Source organism: Dermochelys coriacea, chromosome 7 (assembly GCF_009764565.3).
Source record: "Dermochelys coriacea isolate rDerCor1 chromosome 7, rDerCor1.pri.v4, whole genome shotgun sequence".
Lineage (NCBI taxonomy): Eukaryota > Metazoa > Chordata > Testudines > Dermochelyidae > Dermochelys > Dermochelys coriacea.
Window position 1 is genome coordinate 125753851 of NC_050074.1, and position 15003 is coordinate 125768853.

The window sequence follows — 15003 nt, forward strand, 5'->3', positions numbered from 1 at the left end:
CTCTGCGCGGTCCTTACCTGGGATAAAGTATTGCTCTTTGGCTGCGGAGAGAAAGGCACAAACACGTTAGCGGGGCAGCCTGGCGCCGGGGCCCGCGTGGGAAGGGTGACAGCTGGGCACAGCCAGTGGTGCCTGGCGAGATCTCCTCTTTCCAACCCTTGGTTCGCTCAGTGAGACACAGGTTCTGGTGGGCTGGCACTCAGGACTCAAGCCCCGGCTCTGCCACTGACAGACCGGCTGAGCTTGGGCAAGCCCCTCCATCTCTGTGCCTCCGTTTCCCCTCCTCCCTTGCTGTCTATGTGGCCTGGGAGCTATGAAGGGCAGAGCCTGACGTGGTGTCTGCAGTGCCCAGCACCCCACGACTCCGTTAAGGCAGCGATAGCGGCTGGGAGGAGGGACGCTCTGGTTCCCCAGGGAAGGGCCCGTGGCTGGAGGAGCAGGAGCCGGGATTCCAGCTTCCCCGCTCCCTTTGGCTGCCATGCCCCAGCTCGACCCTCTGCCTGCTCGGCACACGGGGGGCACTGGCCCCTTGCTCCCTTCACCAATGGGGCCAAGATCCTGGAGAGACCCCAGCTGCCTTCCCTGGGTCTAACAGCAGCACCCCGATTAACTGCCTCCATCCCCCAGCCCCCGGGATCCCGCGGCAGCAGGGGGAGCAGGGAGGGCCCTGGGCAGAGGGGATGGACTTACCTGAGCAGCGGAATTTCTTGCTCTTGATCTGGCCGATGCGCTTGTTGGCCAGGCGGCGTGGGCTGGCGCAGCGGGCACCGCTGGTCTCAATGGGGTTGGTGCGCAGGAAATCCGCCAGCCACCGCAGGTGGCAGTCGCAGATGAAGGGGTTCTGAGCCAGGTGCCTGGCGGGGGGGATGCAGAGGGGAAGAGAGTGAAGCTGGTCGCAGCGCTGAGCGTTACTGGCCAGGCCCTGAGCTGGGGGTGCAGGCCCCACATGGGCAGGGCCCTGGCTCGCAGCTGGGCTCAGGCGGGGAGCACCAATCCCAACAGAGCTCTAGGGACTCTGTGGGCCCCTCTGCACTGCCCTGGGGCCTGCAGAGCAGCTCATGACCCCCAGCCCCAGCTAGCCCTCCATGCTGCCCCACCGAGCCCTGCTGGGGGGCCTGCAGCACGTGGTGCTGGGACCCCCACCAGGTTCCTCTGACTTACCCGGTTCCAGGATTTTATTCCCCTCTCGGCCCCAGGGAAGCCCAGGATCCAGAGGGTGTGAAGGTCCCTTTGCCCACCCCCCAGGCTGCACCTTCTGGACCAGAGCCTGCCCCATGTGGGCCACACAGGGTGGGGCAGGAATCCCCCCCTGAGCCCGGGAGTTGGTGGCTGGGCGGGGCGGGCGCTGCCTGGCACTCACAGCGTCTGGATGGCCCGCAGGGGGGCGAAGGTGCCCTTGGCCAGGCCCTGCAGCTTGTTGTCGTACAGCGAGAGCAGCGAGAGGCTCTGCAGGTCCCCGAAGGTGTCAGCACGGAGGCAGTTGATCTTGTTGGCGTTGATGAGCCTGGGGGGGGCAGGGAGACGTCAAACAGAGACGCAGGCCGGCCCTGCTCTGGGCCCTGTCGGGGCCAGCCCAGGGGGACACCGCAGACCCCAGGGCTGGCACTCCGGGGTCCCGAGAGCAGAGCCGGGCAGACCTCAGCCCCTGCTCGAGCCGCCGCGTCCTTACAGAAGCTGCAGCGCGTGGAGTCCCCCGAAGACGCCCCTGGGTAGGTCTGTGATCTTGTTCCCATACAGCACACTGGAAGAGACAGAGCCCGTCGCTTGCACGCAGACCCGTGGGCATCGACCTGAGCCCCCGGCCCAGCAAACTGGGATCCCCACAGGACCCCAGCCAGGAGCCCCGCAGCCCCCAGCTTTACCGACCCCCGGCACGGGCCACCCCACATTGCTGGGCCCCAAGCCTTGGTCCTGGCCAGGGATCTTACCTCCGCCTCCAGTCCAGACCCACCTCCCAGTGCGATGGGCTAGCCTCAGCCGAGCCGCCCAACGGACAGGGCGGTTCATCCTCACGCCAGAGAGGTCAAGGACCAAACCTGCAGGGAGCTGCGGGTCAGGAGTGAGGGGCGTTGGCGGAGTGGGGGGGCTCAGGGCTGGGGCTGCCGGTTGGGAGTGAGTGGAGGTCGGATTCCCCCGTGTGATTCCCGGGGCTCTGGACATGGCAAAGCCCTGGGCCGGGGGCCGGGGGTGGCCCGGGGAGTCTGGGGACTCACAGGGAGTTCAGCGAGCGCAGCCCCTGGAAGGCGTCAGGTGCGATCTCCGAGATTTGGTTGTTGCTCAGGTCTCTGCAAGGCAAAGGGGGAAATGCCCAGCATTGTCTTCCCTCCCTAGCCCCCGTCCGCCACACCAGCCCCGCCCAGCTGCAGCCCTGGGGGGGCCCAGGGAGTGTCTCCCCCAGGGCTGGCCGGAATCCCACTGCTCCCCACAGCACCCCATGGAGGGGCCAGGTCTTTGCACAGTCGCCCTCCGCCGGGTGGGGAGGAGAAGGCTGTGGGGTGACTGACCACCCTGGGGCAGAGGGACAGGAGACGGGTCTCTCCCCCACGGGCACTGCAGGGATGATGGGGGTTATGGGGCTGTGGCAGGTGCCCTGAGGGGAGGGTGATGGGCTCGCAGGAGTGAGGCTGGGGGTGGGCCGGCAGGCAGAAGCTTCAGCTGTTGTTCTTGTGAGATGGCCGGTTGCGAGTCCTGGTCCTTAGCGCTGGCAGGCCAGTGATGGGGGCAAAGGGGGAATTGCCCAGGGGCCCGGGCGATGTAAAAGGGCCCGGGGAGGTCCCTGGAGGTGACATGGCCATGCAACAGCCTAGTTACCTCCGTGCAGGTGCTCAGGGAATCCGCCCAGGGGCCTGCTGCGGCTGGGGGTACCCGTCCCCCAGACCCCACCTAGCCTGGCCTGGCCTGGACGCAGCTGGGGTACCCGAACTCAGGTGTGGCGGGGGTGCCCTTCCCCAGGCAAGAACCCAGCCCCAGCCCTGCTGCGGGGAGAGAGAGCTGGGGGGGGGTTCTTCTCTCCTGCTGTAGCCCTAGGGCAGCCTGCACCCCGAGCCCCGCATCCCTGGTTCCACCCCAGAGCCTGCACCCCCAGCTGGAGCCCTCATCCCCTGCACCCAACTCTCTGCCCTGACCCTGAGCCCCCCCCACACCCCAAACCCCTTGGCCCCACCCCCACCACATGGATTTTGTTATGTGCACGAATAGGGAGGTGATGTGTCACACAGGGTCGTGTCCCACCTCACCTCCATATTGGGGCACGTAACAAAATTCATTCCACACACAGGTGGGAAACATTCGAGGGAACTCGGCAGTGGGGCCGTTTTAAATCGCCCAGCCAGGCCATAGGGCTCCTAGGTGTGCGGGGTGGTACCGGCGGCCAGTGGTGCAAGTAGAAATAATTTCTTGCTGGTACTGCACTCATGGGAGGGACACGAGGGGGGGCATGTGACCCTCCATGTAACCCCGCCCAGCCCCAGACCCCCACGCTCTCCCCGTCCCCTCTGACACCCCGTTACCTGTCTACAATTTTACACCTGCATCCATTAAACAGAGCCAGGTGTAAAATGATGCTTTGGGCCCCTGGGGCCACCTGTACCTCCAGGTGTCATTGAGGGTCCAGCAGCCCCCCACATTGTATGAAAGAAGGCTAGGGAGGACAGTCACCCCACTTTCCGGTAACACACTATTAGTGCCTCCCGTATGTCCAAACTAAGCTTCTGCCAGCCGGCCTTTACCAACTCCTGTGCCTTTGACTCGGTCCTGGCCAAGGTAAAACAGCCATACACATGCTAACGAAGTAAAACTATTTCCCCAAATGCATCCGATGAAGTGAGCTGTAGCTCACGAAAGCTTATGCTCTAATAAATTTGTTAGTCTCTAAGGTGCCACAAGTACTCCTTTTCTATTTCCCCATGTTATTTCTCCCTCCCACCCCACCCCCCACTGTTCCTCTGATATTCTTGTTAACTGCTGGAATTAGCCTACCTTGCTTGTCACCATGAAAGGTTTTCCTCCTTTCACCCCCCTGCTGCTGGTGATGGCTCATCTTAAGTGATCACTCTCCTTACAGTGTGTATGATAAACCCATTGTTTCATGTTCTCTGTGTGTGTATATCAATCTCCCCCCTGTATTTTCCAGCAAATGCATCCGATGAAGTGAGCTGTAGCTCACGAAAGCTTATGCTCTAATAAATTTGTTAGTCTCTAAGGTGCCACAAGTACTCCTTTTCTTTTTGCGAATACAGACTAACACGGCTGCTACTCTGAAACCTAACGAAGTTTGTTAGCATATGGATTGTGCTGTTAAGAATGAATGGTCCTAGCGGCACAGCCCTGCCCCCCAGCCATGTCCTCTGGCGGGGCTTCGTGGGCGGGCGGGGCGGGGGTGTTGGAGCTGCTGGCATGGGGCCGTCCGGTGGCCCCATGTCTTCCCAGTACCCCTTACCAGCTAGAAACCTCCTGCAGGTTTGGGGGACCAGGGGGACCGCTATCCTGGCACTCCTGCCAGCGCAGGCAGCCGGGCGGGCACGTGGAAGCCCTGGCCGTGCCGGAAGAGCGCGCCCAGCAGCGCAGCCAGCCAGGGCCGGCTCCAGGCACCAGCCAGCACAGGGGCAGCCCCGCCCGATGTCAGGTGGCCCTTTCTAGGGGCCCATTGATTGTGCTGCCCTGGGGCCTGGAATTGCTGTTGGTGAATCTGAGGGCTGGGTTCACCACACAGGCATCCTAAGCCCCATTGGGACCTGCTGCATGAGCCTGGGGCAGAGGGGCCCAGGGCCAGGGGGCCCCGCCCTGCCCGCTGTGGCGGGGACTCCACTGGGTGCGGAGCTGAGAGACCACAGGGTACCCAGGACAGGAGCAGTGCCTCTTGGGCTCCTCACAGGCTGAGACTCCAGAGGGGGCAGCAGGGACATGGGGCAGGTGCTGGGGGCAATGGGGCAGAGGGCATGGGGGGCAGTTCTGGGCACGCCCAGGGTCAGGCTCGGGGCACTTACATCCGCCGCAGCTTCTTGTAGGGAGAGAAGGCTCCAGGGGGGACAGATCTGATCCCGTTCAGCTCCAGGCGTCTGTGGGGAGACAGAAAATGAACCAAACCTGCCCGTCCTGCTAGCTGCCTACTGCAGCCTGGCCTCTCCCAGCTAGGGGCACTGTGGGGAGCACAAGGGGTTGCTGGTGTGGGGGGAGCTGCCCCAGCCCCACCTCTCCCTGCAGGGGTGCTCTCTGCGGCGTGGATTCGCCCTGGGCTGGCTCAGCTGGAGTTTTCGATGGAGATTCGCTCTAGTTACAGTTTGGGCAAAGTCCTGGGGGAAGAGGCGAGCAGGGCCACAGGCCCCTGGGGAGGTCGTCGGGGAACCAGGTGTGATGTTATTTACATAATCTGTAACTGTATAGATCATTGTTGCAACTAAGGTCCTGCAGTGGCACCAAATCTTGTATAAAGGGGGTCAAATAAGGTGTCTAAGACGAGGTTATGGTTTGCTGGTTAGGGTTATGCTGTTTGGGTGCATGTATCATTTTTGTATTTAAAGATATAAGTATTGGCTCTATACTGTCTGTAGTTTAAATTTATGCTCTGCTTCTGGGTGACACCCCAGACAAGTTGGTGTCAGCTCTGCCTAGCCTGCTGGATGGCCCATTAAGGACGGTCAGCGATACAACTGACCCATCGAGAGAAGGCAGACGCCTGGGGACTCAGCAAGGTGTGCAGGGACCTGCTATGGACAGAACTCTGAGGTGTTTCCAGGCCATGGGATGGGCAGGGATGTTCTTGGGACAAAGAAAGCAGAGACCACATGGCAAGAGACTATAAAAAGCTGCTGCAGCTCCTCCAGCTTGTCTTCAATCCTGCTTCTGACCTCTGGAGGGACTTTGCTACCCTGAAGCTTTGAACCAAGGATTGAATGACCCATCCCAGCTATGGATGTTCTCCAGAGACTTGATTTGAACCTGCCGTTTATTCCATCACTGCTGCAAGCCTGAACCAAGAACTTTGCCATCGCTGGATGTAATTGATTCCATTTAACCAATTCTAGCTCATCTCTATCTTTTTCCTTTTATGAATAAACCTTTAGGTTTTAGATTCTAACGAATTGGCAGCAGTGTGATTTGTGGGTAAGATCTGATTTGTATATTGACCTGGTGTGACGGTGCTGCCTGTGGGAACCGGCTGAGGTCACTCAATCAGGGTGAACTGCAAACACACCGGGGCAGACAAACCCCAGATGCTGGTGGATATTCCAATACTTAGAGTTACCAAACCAGCCCAAACCAGCCTCTGTATCACCTCCCTGGGTACTCAGACGTCCACACAACGCAGTTCCCTTAAAGTGCCAGCCTCAGTACTCCATCTAGACACCCATGTCAGATATGATGATGGTTACTGAAAATCTTATCTCATCCTATAAAAGAAAAGATTCTCCAACCCCAAGGATCAGCCACACACCCAGGTCCAATGATAACTTAGATCTTACCCAAAATACACGCTGGAGCCAATTCTTGTTAACTAAACTAACATTTATTGAAAAAGAAAGGAGAGAGAGTTGGTTGAAAGATCAATATACAGACAGACTTGAATTCAGTTCTTGAGGTCCAGGTACATAGCTGAGATGGTGAGTTTGTAGTTGCCAAATGTCCTTTTAGAAATAGGCCACAGGTTACAGTCCAATGTCCATATTCAGGGTGACTCCAGTCAGCGACTGGGGATCTCAATCCTCGTGGCTCAGGGTTTCCCCTTCTTGAAACCCAAAGCAGATCTGAGATGAAGGATCGTGTCCCAAGGCTTTTATACATTTCCAGCAGCCTCTTGGCCTGAGAAGACAATAGGCTCAACCTTCCTTCTCCCAAACATCCTGGCAATTAGCAGAGGGTAATTTATCCATTAAACAGTTCAGATACAGGTTACCACAACCTTCAAAGAGACATAGACAATAATACTATTTCACTCAAGTATATATTAATATTCGCTTTTTGGTCTTTGAATCAAAGCCATAGCCATAGCCAAGACTCGTTTGCTGACATCACAAGCCCTGAGCACACGGCTCCCCTTCTCTCTCTCACAATGCCGGCTGCGTTTCACAGCTCGCTCCATTTCCATCTCTTCCTCCCCAGTCTTTAAAGTTCGGCTCTGAGTCAGGTCAGTCTAGTAGTTCATTAACTCTTTCTGGCCCTGTCACCTTTCAGTGAGATATTATATTACACTCATAACATCACACCTGGGTCTGGGGCTTGGTCCTTTGGGATCAGGAGAAGCTTTTTTCTTTTACTGGGGTATTGGTTTTCATAACCATCTGTCCCAATAACAAGTGGCACTGGTGGTGATACTGGGAAACTGGAGTGTCTAAGGGAATTGCTTGTGTGACTTGTGGTTAGCCATGGGTGTAAAACCAAAGTCCTCCCTGTCTGGCTGGTTTGGTTTGCCTTGGTGTGCACAGAAACCCCAGCCTTGGGCTGTGACTGCCCTGCTCTGAGCAGTTTGTGCTGAATTGGTACTCTCAGCGGGGTCCCGCCAGAACCAGCTCGTTACACTGGGGCAACGGGTTTGTCCAAGGGCCGGCTCCAGCCTGGCTAGCGGCAGGGCTGCTGGAGCGACCCTACCCTCCTGCTGCCGAGGGCTGCCATGACGAGTGACTCCTTTCCCAGGTGGCACGCGGTCAGCCAGGCGTTCGGGGGCCACACGCGGGATGTGACACGCCTGGCATCGCCTTGGCCACCATCAGGAGCCAGCCGGTTGTGAGCAGACGCCAGGTCGGTGTCTGCCGGGGGCTCCCTGGGCAAGCAGGATGCCCGATGCCCAGCGGACACAGGCGGGTCTGCTCCTTTGGCCCCACCTGGCCCTGCAGAGCCGTCCCCGTCCCTGTCCCCTGGGGGTGGGGCTGGGCCCAGCTGCTGTGCCCTGTGTCGCCGTGGGGCTGCTGGGGGTCCGGCGGGGAGCACTGGCGCACTCACATCTCTGTCATGCCCTCGGGCAGGTTGGCAGGGATGGCCGTCAGCCCCTTGCCGCGGCAGTCCACCACGCTGTGGCTGCAGGTGCACATGGCGGGGCAGGAGCCGGACGAGAGGCTGCAGACCTGGGCGTGGGGGGTGTCCGTTTGTCCTGCTGGGGAAGCAGAGCAGCGGCCGAATGAGACGGGGACACGGCCTGGACAGGGGCAGGGAGCTCGAGGGAGTGGCTGGTGCGGGGCCGGGTAGAGACACGGCATCACCCTCACCTCACCTCCCAAAGAGCCTCTTCAGTTCCCCTGGGCACCAGACCCCCGGCAGCCCAGAGCAGCTCCCCCCCCCGCAGCCCAGACACCCCCCAGCCCAGACACCCCCCAGGCAGGGCCCCCCCCTCGCAGCCCAGACACCCCCCAGCCCAGACACCCCCCAGGCAGGGCCCCCCCCTCGTAGCCCAGACACCCCCCAGGCAGGGCCTCCCCCTGCAGCCCAGACACCCCCCAGGCAGGGCCCCCCCGCAGCCCAGACACCCCCCAGGCAGGGCCCCCATAGCCACAGCAGCCCCCTGACCTGAGCAGCTGAACTCGTGTTTCTGGAGCTCGGGCAGGCTGGCGCCGCGGAGAGGGGGGGGGCCGGCGCACTGCGTGAAGAGCCCGATGGCGGGGCGCTGGCGCAGCCACCCCGCAAGCCAGCCCAGGTGGCAGTCGCAGAACAGCTGGTTGGAGTGGAGGCGGCTGGGGAAGGGCAGAGGGTCAGTGTCAGGGTCGCCCCGCGGGGACATCCCCAGCTGCCCGTCCCTGGGCTGCCAGCTCCTGTGGAACCCCCAGCTGGGCCTCCCGAGCACCCACAGCCCAGCCCCCCAGGACCAGCCCCCCAGAGCCCACAGCCCAGCCCCCCAAGTCCAGCCCCCAGAACCCATGGCACCAGCCCCCAGGTCCAGCCCCCCAGAGCCCACAGCACCAGCCCCCCAGGACCCACAGCCCCAGTCCCCCAAGTCCAGCACCCCAGAGCACATGGCACCAGCCCCCCAGGTCCAGCCCCCCCCAGAGCACATGGCACCAGCCCCCAGCACCCACAGCCCCAACTCTCCAGGTCCAGCCCCCCAGAGCCCACAACCCCAGCTCCAGGGGCACACGGGGACCCCCGGTAGGGGCAATGGGTGAGGTGCCGCAGGCAGCACCAGAGCGTGGGAACAAAGGGGGGCCAAAAGCTTCTGCAACACTCTGGGTTGGAGGGAGCAGCATGTCACCCCCCCCCGAGTCCAGCCCAGACCCAGGGCCCTGCCTTCCACCCATCCCCCAGGACCTCCTGCCCCCACGGGTGCTGGGATTAGGGGTGCGGGGGGGGCTGCAGTGCTCCCTGGCTTGACTGGGCTCCACCATATCCAGGGGTTACAGCCTGGTTCAATGGCCCTCAGCCCCCCACTGTACACCCTGCTCCAGCCCCCCTGCCCTCCCCCTGCCCCTCCCCCCAGCCATCCCCCCGCACTCACAAGGTCCGGAGTCTGGGCATGTGGTTGAAGCTGGACACGGGGATGGCGCTGATGTTGTTGTTGTTCAGTGTCCTGCAGGAGGCGATGGAGACGGGTCAGGGCCCCGCCCCCGCCGGGACAGACCAGCCAGAGCCCCCCCGCACGTGTCCCCCGCCAGGAGAGACCAGCCAGAGCCCCCCTGCACGTGTCCCCCCACTAGGACAGACCAGCCAGAGCCCCCCCCACGTGTCCCCCCACCAGGACAGACCAGCCAGAGCCCCTCCCCTCCCACGTGTCCCCCCGCCGGGAGAGACCAGCCAGAGCCCCCCTGCACGTGTCCCCCCACTGGGACAGACCAGCCAGAGCCCCCCTGCACGTGTCCCCCCACTGGGACAGACCAGCCAGAGCCCCCCCCACGTGTCCCCCCACCAGAACAGACCAGCCAGAGCCCCTCTCCCCCCACGTGTCCCCCCGCCGGGACAGACCAGCCAGAGCCCCCCCCAGGTGTCCCCCCGCCAGGACAGACCAGCCAGAGCCCCTCCCCTCCCACGTGTCCCCCCGCTGGGACAGACCAGCCAGTGGGGACCCCCCCGGGCGAACAGACAGATGCACAGACGGGTCTGAGTGGCTAAGAGGAGCCACTTGGCTCTGGCTCTGAGAGGTTCTGGGACGAGTGCAGGGGGCCGGGGAGGGGGCAGGCGCTGGGGCAGGCCCGACATGGGCTGTGAGAGGGCAGAGGTGCCCGGGGCCAAGGAGTTCCTGACCCCCCCCCAGCTCCATGCCCCCTGCTGCCCGCACTTGGGGCTGATCCCCCCCACCACCCCCCCAGCTCTGTGCTGCTGGCGACTGGGGCTTGGGCTGAGCGTCCGAGCTCCAGGCCACATGCGACTGACCCCCCCGCCCCCCCAGCAACTAGGGCTGAAACCCGTGAGCTCTGTGCCCCCCAGCAGTGTTCCTCCGTGGCCCCCCAAGGCGAGCGCCCGACTCTGTGGTGAAGTGGCAGCTTGTGTGCTCCTGCCAGCCGAGCCGCTGGGAAGAGCAAACGGGCCCAATCCCCAATTTTCTCTCGATTTTTCTTTACAAAGTCGGGACGACCGGGACGGAGCTGAAAAGCGGGACGTATGCCACCCTGGGGAGGCTGCATGAAGGAGCGGAGAGAGCGAGTCACACCCCTGGGCTAGGCCTGGCTAGCAAGGCCCACAGCAGGCCCTCCAGGCTGGGGGCCCCAGGACTGGCCCCAGTTTGCTCAGCGAGGCTTGGCCGGGCTGGCCACCCCCAGACAGCCTGTTCCCAGAGCTGGTGCCTGGAGGCCGGGCAGGTGGGAGCTCCCCCCGCCCCAGGACAGCCGAACCCGCGGCTCCGAATCCCGTGCCCCATGCCCCGTGCCCACCCCACTTACAAAACCTCCAGGCCCCGCAGCGCACGGAAGGCCCCGTCCTCGATACAGCTGATCTGGTTCTTGTCCAGCTGCCTGCACAACAAAAGGGGACCCAGCTTTGCTGAACAGACTCCAGGCCCCAGGACAGTCTGCAGGCCGGGCCGGCACCCTGAGCTGGGCAGAGGAATGTCAACCCCAGAACAGCCACAGCAGGGGCTGCAGGTCGGGAGTGAGGGGCACCAGCCGAGCTGCAGGAAGCCCACGGCCGTGATAGCAGGGGTCCGAGGGTCGGGAGTGAGGGGCACTGGCCAAGCTGCGGGGGAGCCCAGGGCCGGGATGGCAGGGGGCCAAGGGTCAGGAGTGAGGGGCACCAGCTGAGCTGGGGGGAGCCCAGGGCCGTGATAGCAAGGGGCCGAGGGTCGGGAGTGAGGGGCACCAGCCGAGCTGGGGAGGAGTCCAGGGCCGGGATAGCAAGGGGCTGAGGGTCGGGAGTGAGGGGCACTGGCCAAGCTGGGGGGGAGTCCAGGGCCAGGATAGCAGGGGGCCGAGGGTCGGGAGTGAGGGGCACCAGCCAAGTTGGGGGGGAGCCCAGGGCCGGGATAGCAGGGCTGCGGGTTGGGAGTGAGGGGCACCAGCCGAGCTGGGGGGGAGCCCAGAGCTGGGATAGCAGTGGCTGTGCGTTGGGAGTGAGGGGCGCTGGCAGAGCTGGGGGGAGGCTTATGCAATATCTGCCCTCATGGGGCCCCCTCCTGGCCTGAACTAAGCAGATATTGCCCCAGGTGTGCCCCAGGGCCGGGCTGGGGCCCCTGGGCACCACCATGCATCCTAGCTGTGAGCCCAGGGCTTTGCCCAGGGGCAGCCCCCCAGCCATGGAGATGTGGCTCTCCTGGGCTGAGCCCCCCTCGTTGCCATGCTTGGTGGATCATCCTGCCCCCCGCTGCCCGGCATCGTGTGCCATCGGTCATGGCAGGCAGAGGGGGGCAGGTTGCTGGGGCGTCCTGCTGCCCCGTGCGCTCCCACTGCAGAGGGTGGGAAGGGCCGGGCGGTGCAGCGCTCGGCCGTCTGCATCCCTGGGGAGCAGCAGAGCACGGAACGCCCCAGGGACTCACGGCTGGCTGCATCCAGAGACCCGCCCTTCCCCAGCTGGACTCCCCACGCTCCAGCACCCGCAGCGTGCGTGATCCTGGAGCAAAGCACCGCGGAGCCCCTGGCCCAGTTCCATGGGCCCATCCCAGAGGGGAAGAGGAGCCAGGTCAGAGGAGCGGCTGGACCACGGCGACTCACAGGTTCTTCAGGTCGGTGGCTCCACGGAAGGCTTTCCTCGGCACCGCCCGGAGGAGGTTCTCGCTCAGGTCCCTGGGGAAACAAAACGTGGGCGGCGAAATCAGCGAAGCCCCAAAAGCGACATCCCCTCCCTGAAAGCGGGGCAGGCGCCGGGGGAACCGGGACGTGCCGGGTCAGCTCAGTGCCCCCGGCTGCTATCGCCAGGCCATGGGGCAGGGACAGCGCCTCCCTAATGGGCAGCATGCAGCATTAGCGATCAGTGTGATAGCCGGGGCCCTGAGACCTGCCTGGTACACCCCAGAGTATCACCTCCTGCTTTAGGGGGGTCGGGGAATTTCATGCTTCCTGTGTGACCCCTGGACTGACGCAGGTGCTCCCCAGGACTCTTCGGGTCGGGCTACACTGCAGTGCGGTAGGTTAACTACATCCTGTGTAATGGCATTACACTGCCCAAAGGCCTGGGGCGGGCGCTGGCAGGCAGATGGCAGAATTCGTCCCTCCACCTGGCTCCCGTCTCTTGTGCTATATCTACACTGCAGTGCTCCAGGGTGGGATCCACCTATGCCGATGGGGGGTCGCTGCAGGTAACTCTGTCACGGAGTCCCCGGGCGATGCTCTGGAGCTGCTCCCTACGAAGCCAGGCAGGACTCTGGGGAAGTCTCCTCTCTGGGAGCAGCCTGTCTGCAGGGCAAGAAGCTCCCCCGGCTCCCCCCTTCCTGGGTCTGACCTCGGAGCATTCACCATCCTCTGCCCCTCCATGCGCATCCCACAGCCAGTCCGCCCGGGCAGGGTCCTGGGGAAGTCAGAGGGTCCTGCCCCCCAACTCTGCAGTCAGACGGGACTCTCAGCCAGCCAATAACACAGAAGGTTTATTAGACGACAGGAACATGGTCTAACACAGAGCTAGTAGGTGCAGAGAACAGGACCCCTCAGCTGGGTCCATTTTGGGGAGGGCAGTGAGCCAGACAACCACATCTGCACTTCACTCCATGTCCCCAGCCAGCCCCAAACTGAAACTCTCTCCAGCCTCTCCTCCTCTGGGCTTTGTCCCTTTCCCGGGCCAGGAGGTCACCAGATTCCTTTGTTCTCCAACCCTTTAGCTCTCACCTTGCAGGGGCGAAGGGCTCAGGCCATCAGGTGCGAGGAGACAGGGTGTCGGCCATTTATGTACCCTGGCCCTTTGCTCTGCAACAATTACACCCCCTTATCCCACCGCCTGGGGCTGGCTGCCGGGGCCCAAGGCTGGGCTAATGATCAAAAGTCACATCACAAAATGCTCTGTCGGCACCAAGTCAGGTTTGCAGAGGATCCCCAACCGCACCTCCAGCCTGCAGTGGGCAGCAGAGCGCTGCCCACGGCCGGGTTCCTTACACTGTGTACTATCTGGTACCACAGCAGCACCACCACTGACCAAGCTTTTGGGGCTGTAGAGCTCCTACACTCTCTGGTGTCGAGTGTGCCAGACCCTGCTCCATACTCTGGAGAGCCCCGGGTTTCTGTGCTCTGCCCTGTGCCTGCTGCCGCACCCGCTGTCCTACCACGAAGTGCAGGTCATCAATGGGGACCAACCCCTCCACTCCGCAGCCCAAGCACAGACCTGATGGGGGAGCTCTCAGCAGAGTCTTTGCAGACACCTCCCCATTGGGCCCCACCGCTGGGCCATCTCTGAGCTCCACTAACATCCCGCCACCGGCACCACGGGCACTGCACGCACACGTCTAACTCGGCCACGGCCGTTCAGGCCCTACTGCGTGCAGGCGGGGGGCGGGCATGTCCTCACTGCAGAGCACTGGGAGAGGGGGGCTCCCCACAGCAACAGGGCCCATGCCCAGTGCAATCAATGGAGAGTCCCCTGGGCTCTGGCTCAATCCCATATGCACCAAAGCCCATTCAGGGCTCAGTGCAGACGCCAGCGAATGGCCCCAGGGCAGGAGCTGCTCTGTCCTGGCTGGCAGGGGCATCAGGAACACGTGGGCAGAGCCATAGGCTGCCCTCGGCAGAAGGCGGCGCCCGCACAAGCTGGCCAAGAGCCATCCCGTGCAATGGGATCCAGATTCCAGAGCACACGGACACCACCCGGTCATGCTAATCAGAATTGAATTCTCCCAGGCTTGACTCTGAACCACACATCTGGTGGGGGCCGGGCAGCACTGACCGGATGCGAGCCAGCGAGAGGCAGAGACACTCGGGGGGATGACGGGGAGACTTCACTCCTCCCGCAGTCCTGACCCCTTGGGGCTGGAACTGGCGCTCCCTGGCAGGCAGCGCATTAAATCCAAACCAAAGAGGAAACATGGAGCAGCTTCCCTGCAGCCAGGAAGGGCCTGTGGCCCCAGCAGCCACTCCCAGCCCAACCATCTGCAGGGGAGCGGGTCCCAAAAGAAATCGGGAGGGGGGCATTACGGCTGCTAAGCCCCTTAGGGCGCTGATCTCACCAGCCCCAACATGGAGCACTAGCTCCCTCCGAGCGGCTCTAAAGCTCTCTGCTGCCCCGGGTCAGCCAGGCGGAGATGGACAGACAGACAGCCCCGCTGTAAGTCAGGAGAGAGCCAGCGGGGCTGGGCCCAGGCCCTGAGCAGCCAGTGACTTGGAAAGTTGTTTCCACGGAGGACTCTGTCCTGGCCTCCCAGGGAACCAGGGGATGGAGCAATGGGTGCCCCTGCAGCCTCCCCGGGCTCACAGCCAGGATAAACGCTGGTCCGGGATGGCGAAGGGCGAGGCGGAGCTGCATGGGGCCGGGACAGGGTGTGTCCGAATGGATCTGGATGGGATACATTAAGAAAACCAACCCGAACGGGAGCCTGATTGGCCTGCACTGTCCCTAGGCCATGTGACCCAGGATCAGCGCCCGCCCCTGCTGGGACGTCACCAATCATCCAGGCGGTGCGCTGAGGGGAAGGCACTCTGCCTCAGTTTCCCCATCAGTACAACAGGAACGATGATC

General features: G+C 62.7%; 1 protein-coding gene across 2 annotated transcripts in view; it reads right to left on the reverse strand.

The window, feature by feature from the left end:
- Positions 1-15003, reverse strand: part of SLIT1 (slit guidance ligand 1) — a 166603-nt gene that overhangs the window by 36513 nt on the left and 115087 nt on the right. The window contains exons 5-15 of one of the 2 annotated variants that reach the window (XM_038410981.2): positions 12060-12131; positions 10797-10868; positions 9419-9490; positions 8497-8660; positions 7936-8086; positions 4986-5057; positions 2214-2285; positions 1670-1741; positions 1361-1504; positions 691-854; positions 18-41 (exon numbers count right to left, since the gene is read on the reverse strand). In XM_038410981.2, the coding sequence (XP_038266909.1) occupies positions 18-41; positions 691-854; positions 1361-1504; positions 1670-1741; positions 2214-2285; positions 4986-5057; positions 7936-8086; positions 8497-8660; positions 9419-9490; positions 10797-10868; positions 12060-12131 (1079 nt within the window). The remainder of the gene's footprint in view (positions 1-17; positions 42-690; positions 855-1360; positions 1505-1669; positions 1742-2213; positions 2286-4985; positions 5058-7935; positions 8087-8496; positions 8661-9418; positions 9491-10796; positions 10869-12059; positions 12132-15003) is intronic. The other variant, XM_038410982.2, reaches the window with a different exon arrangement.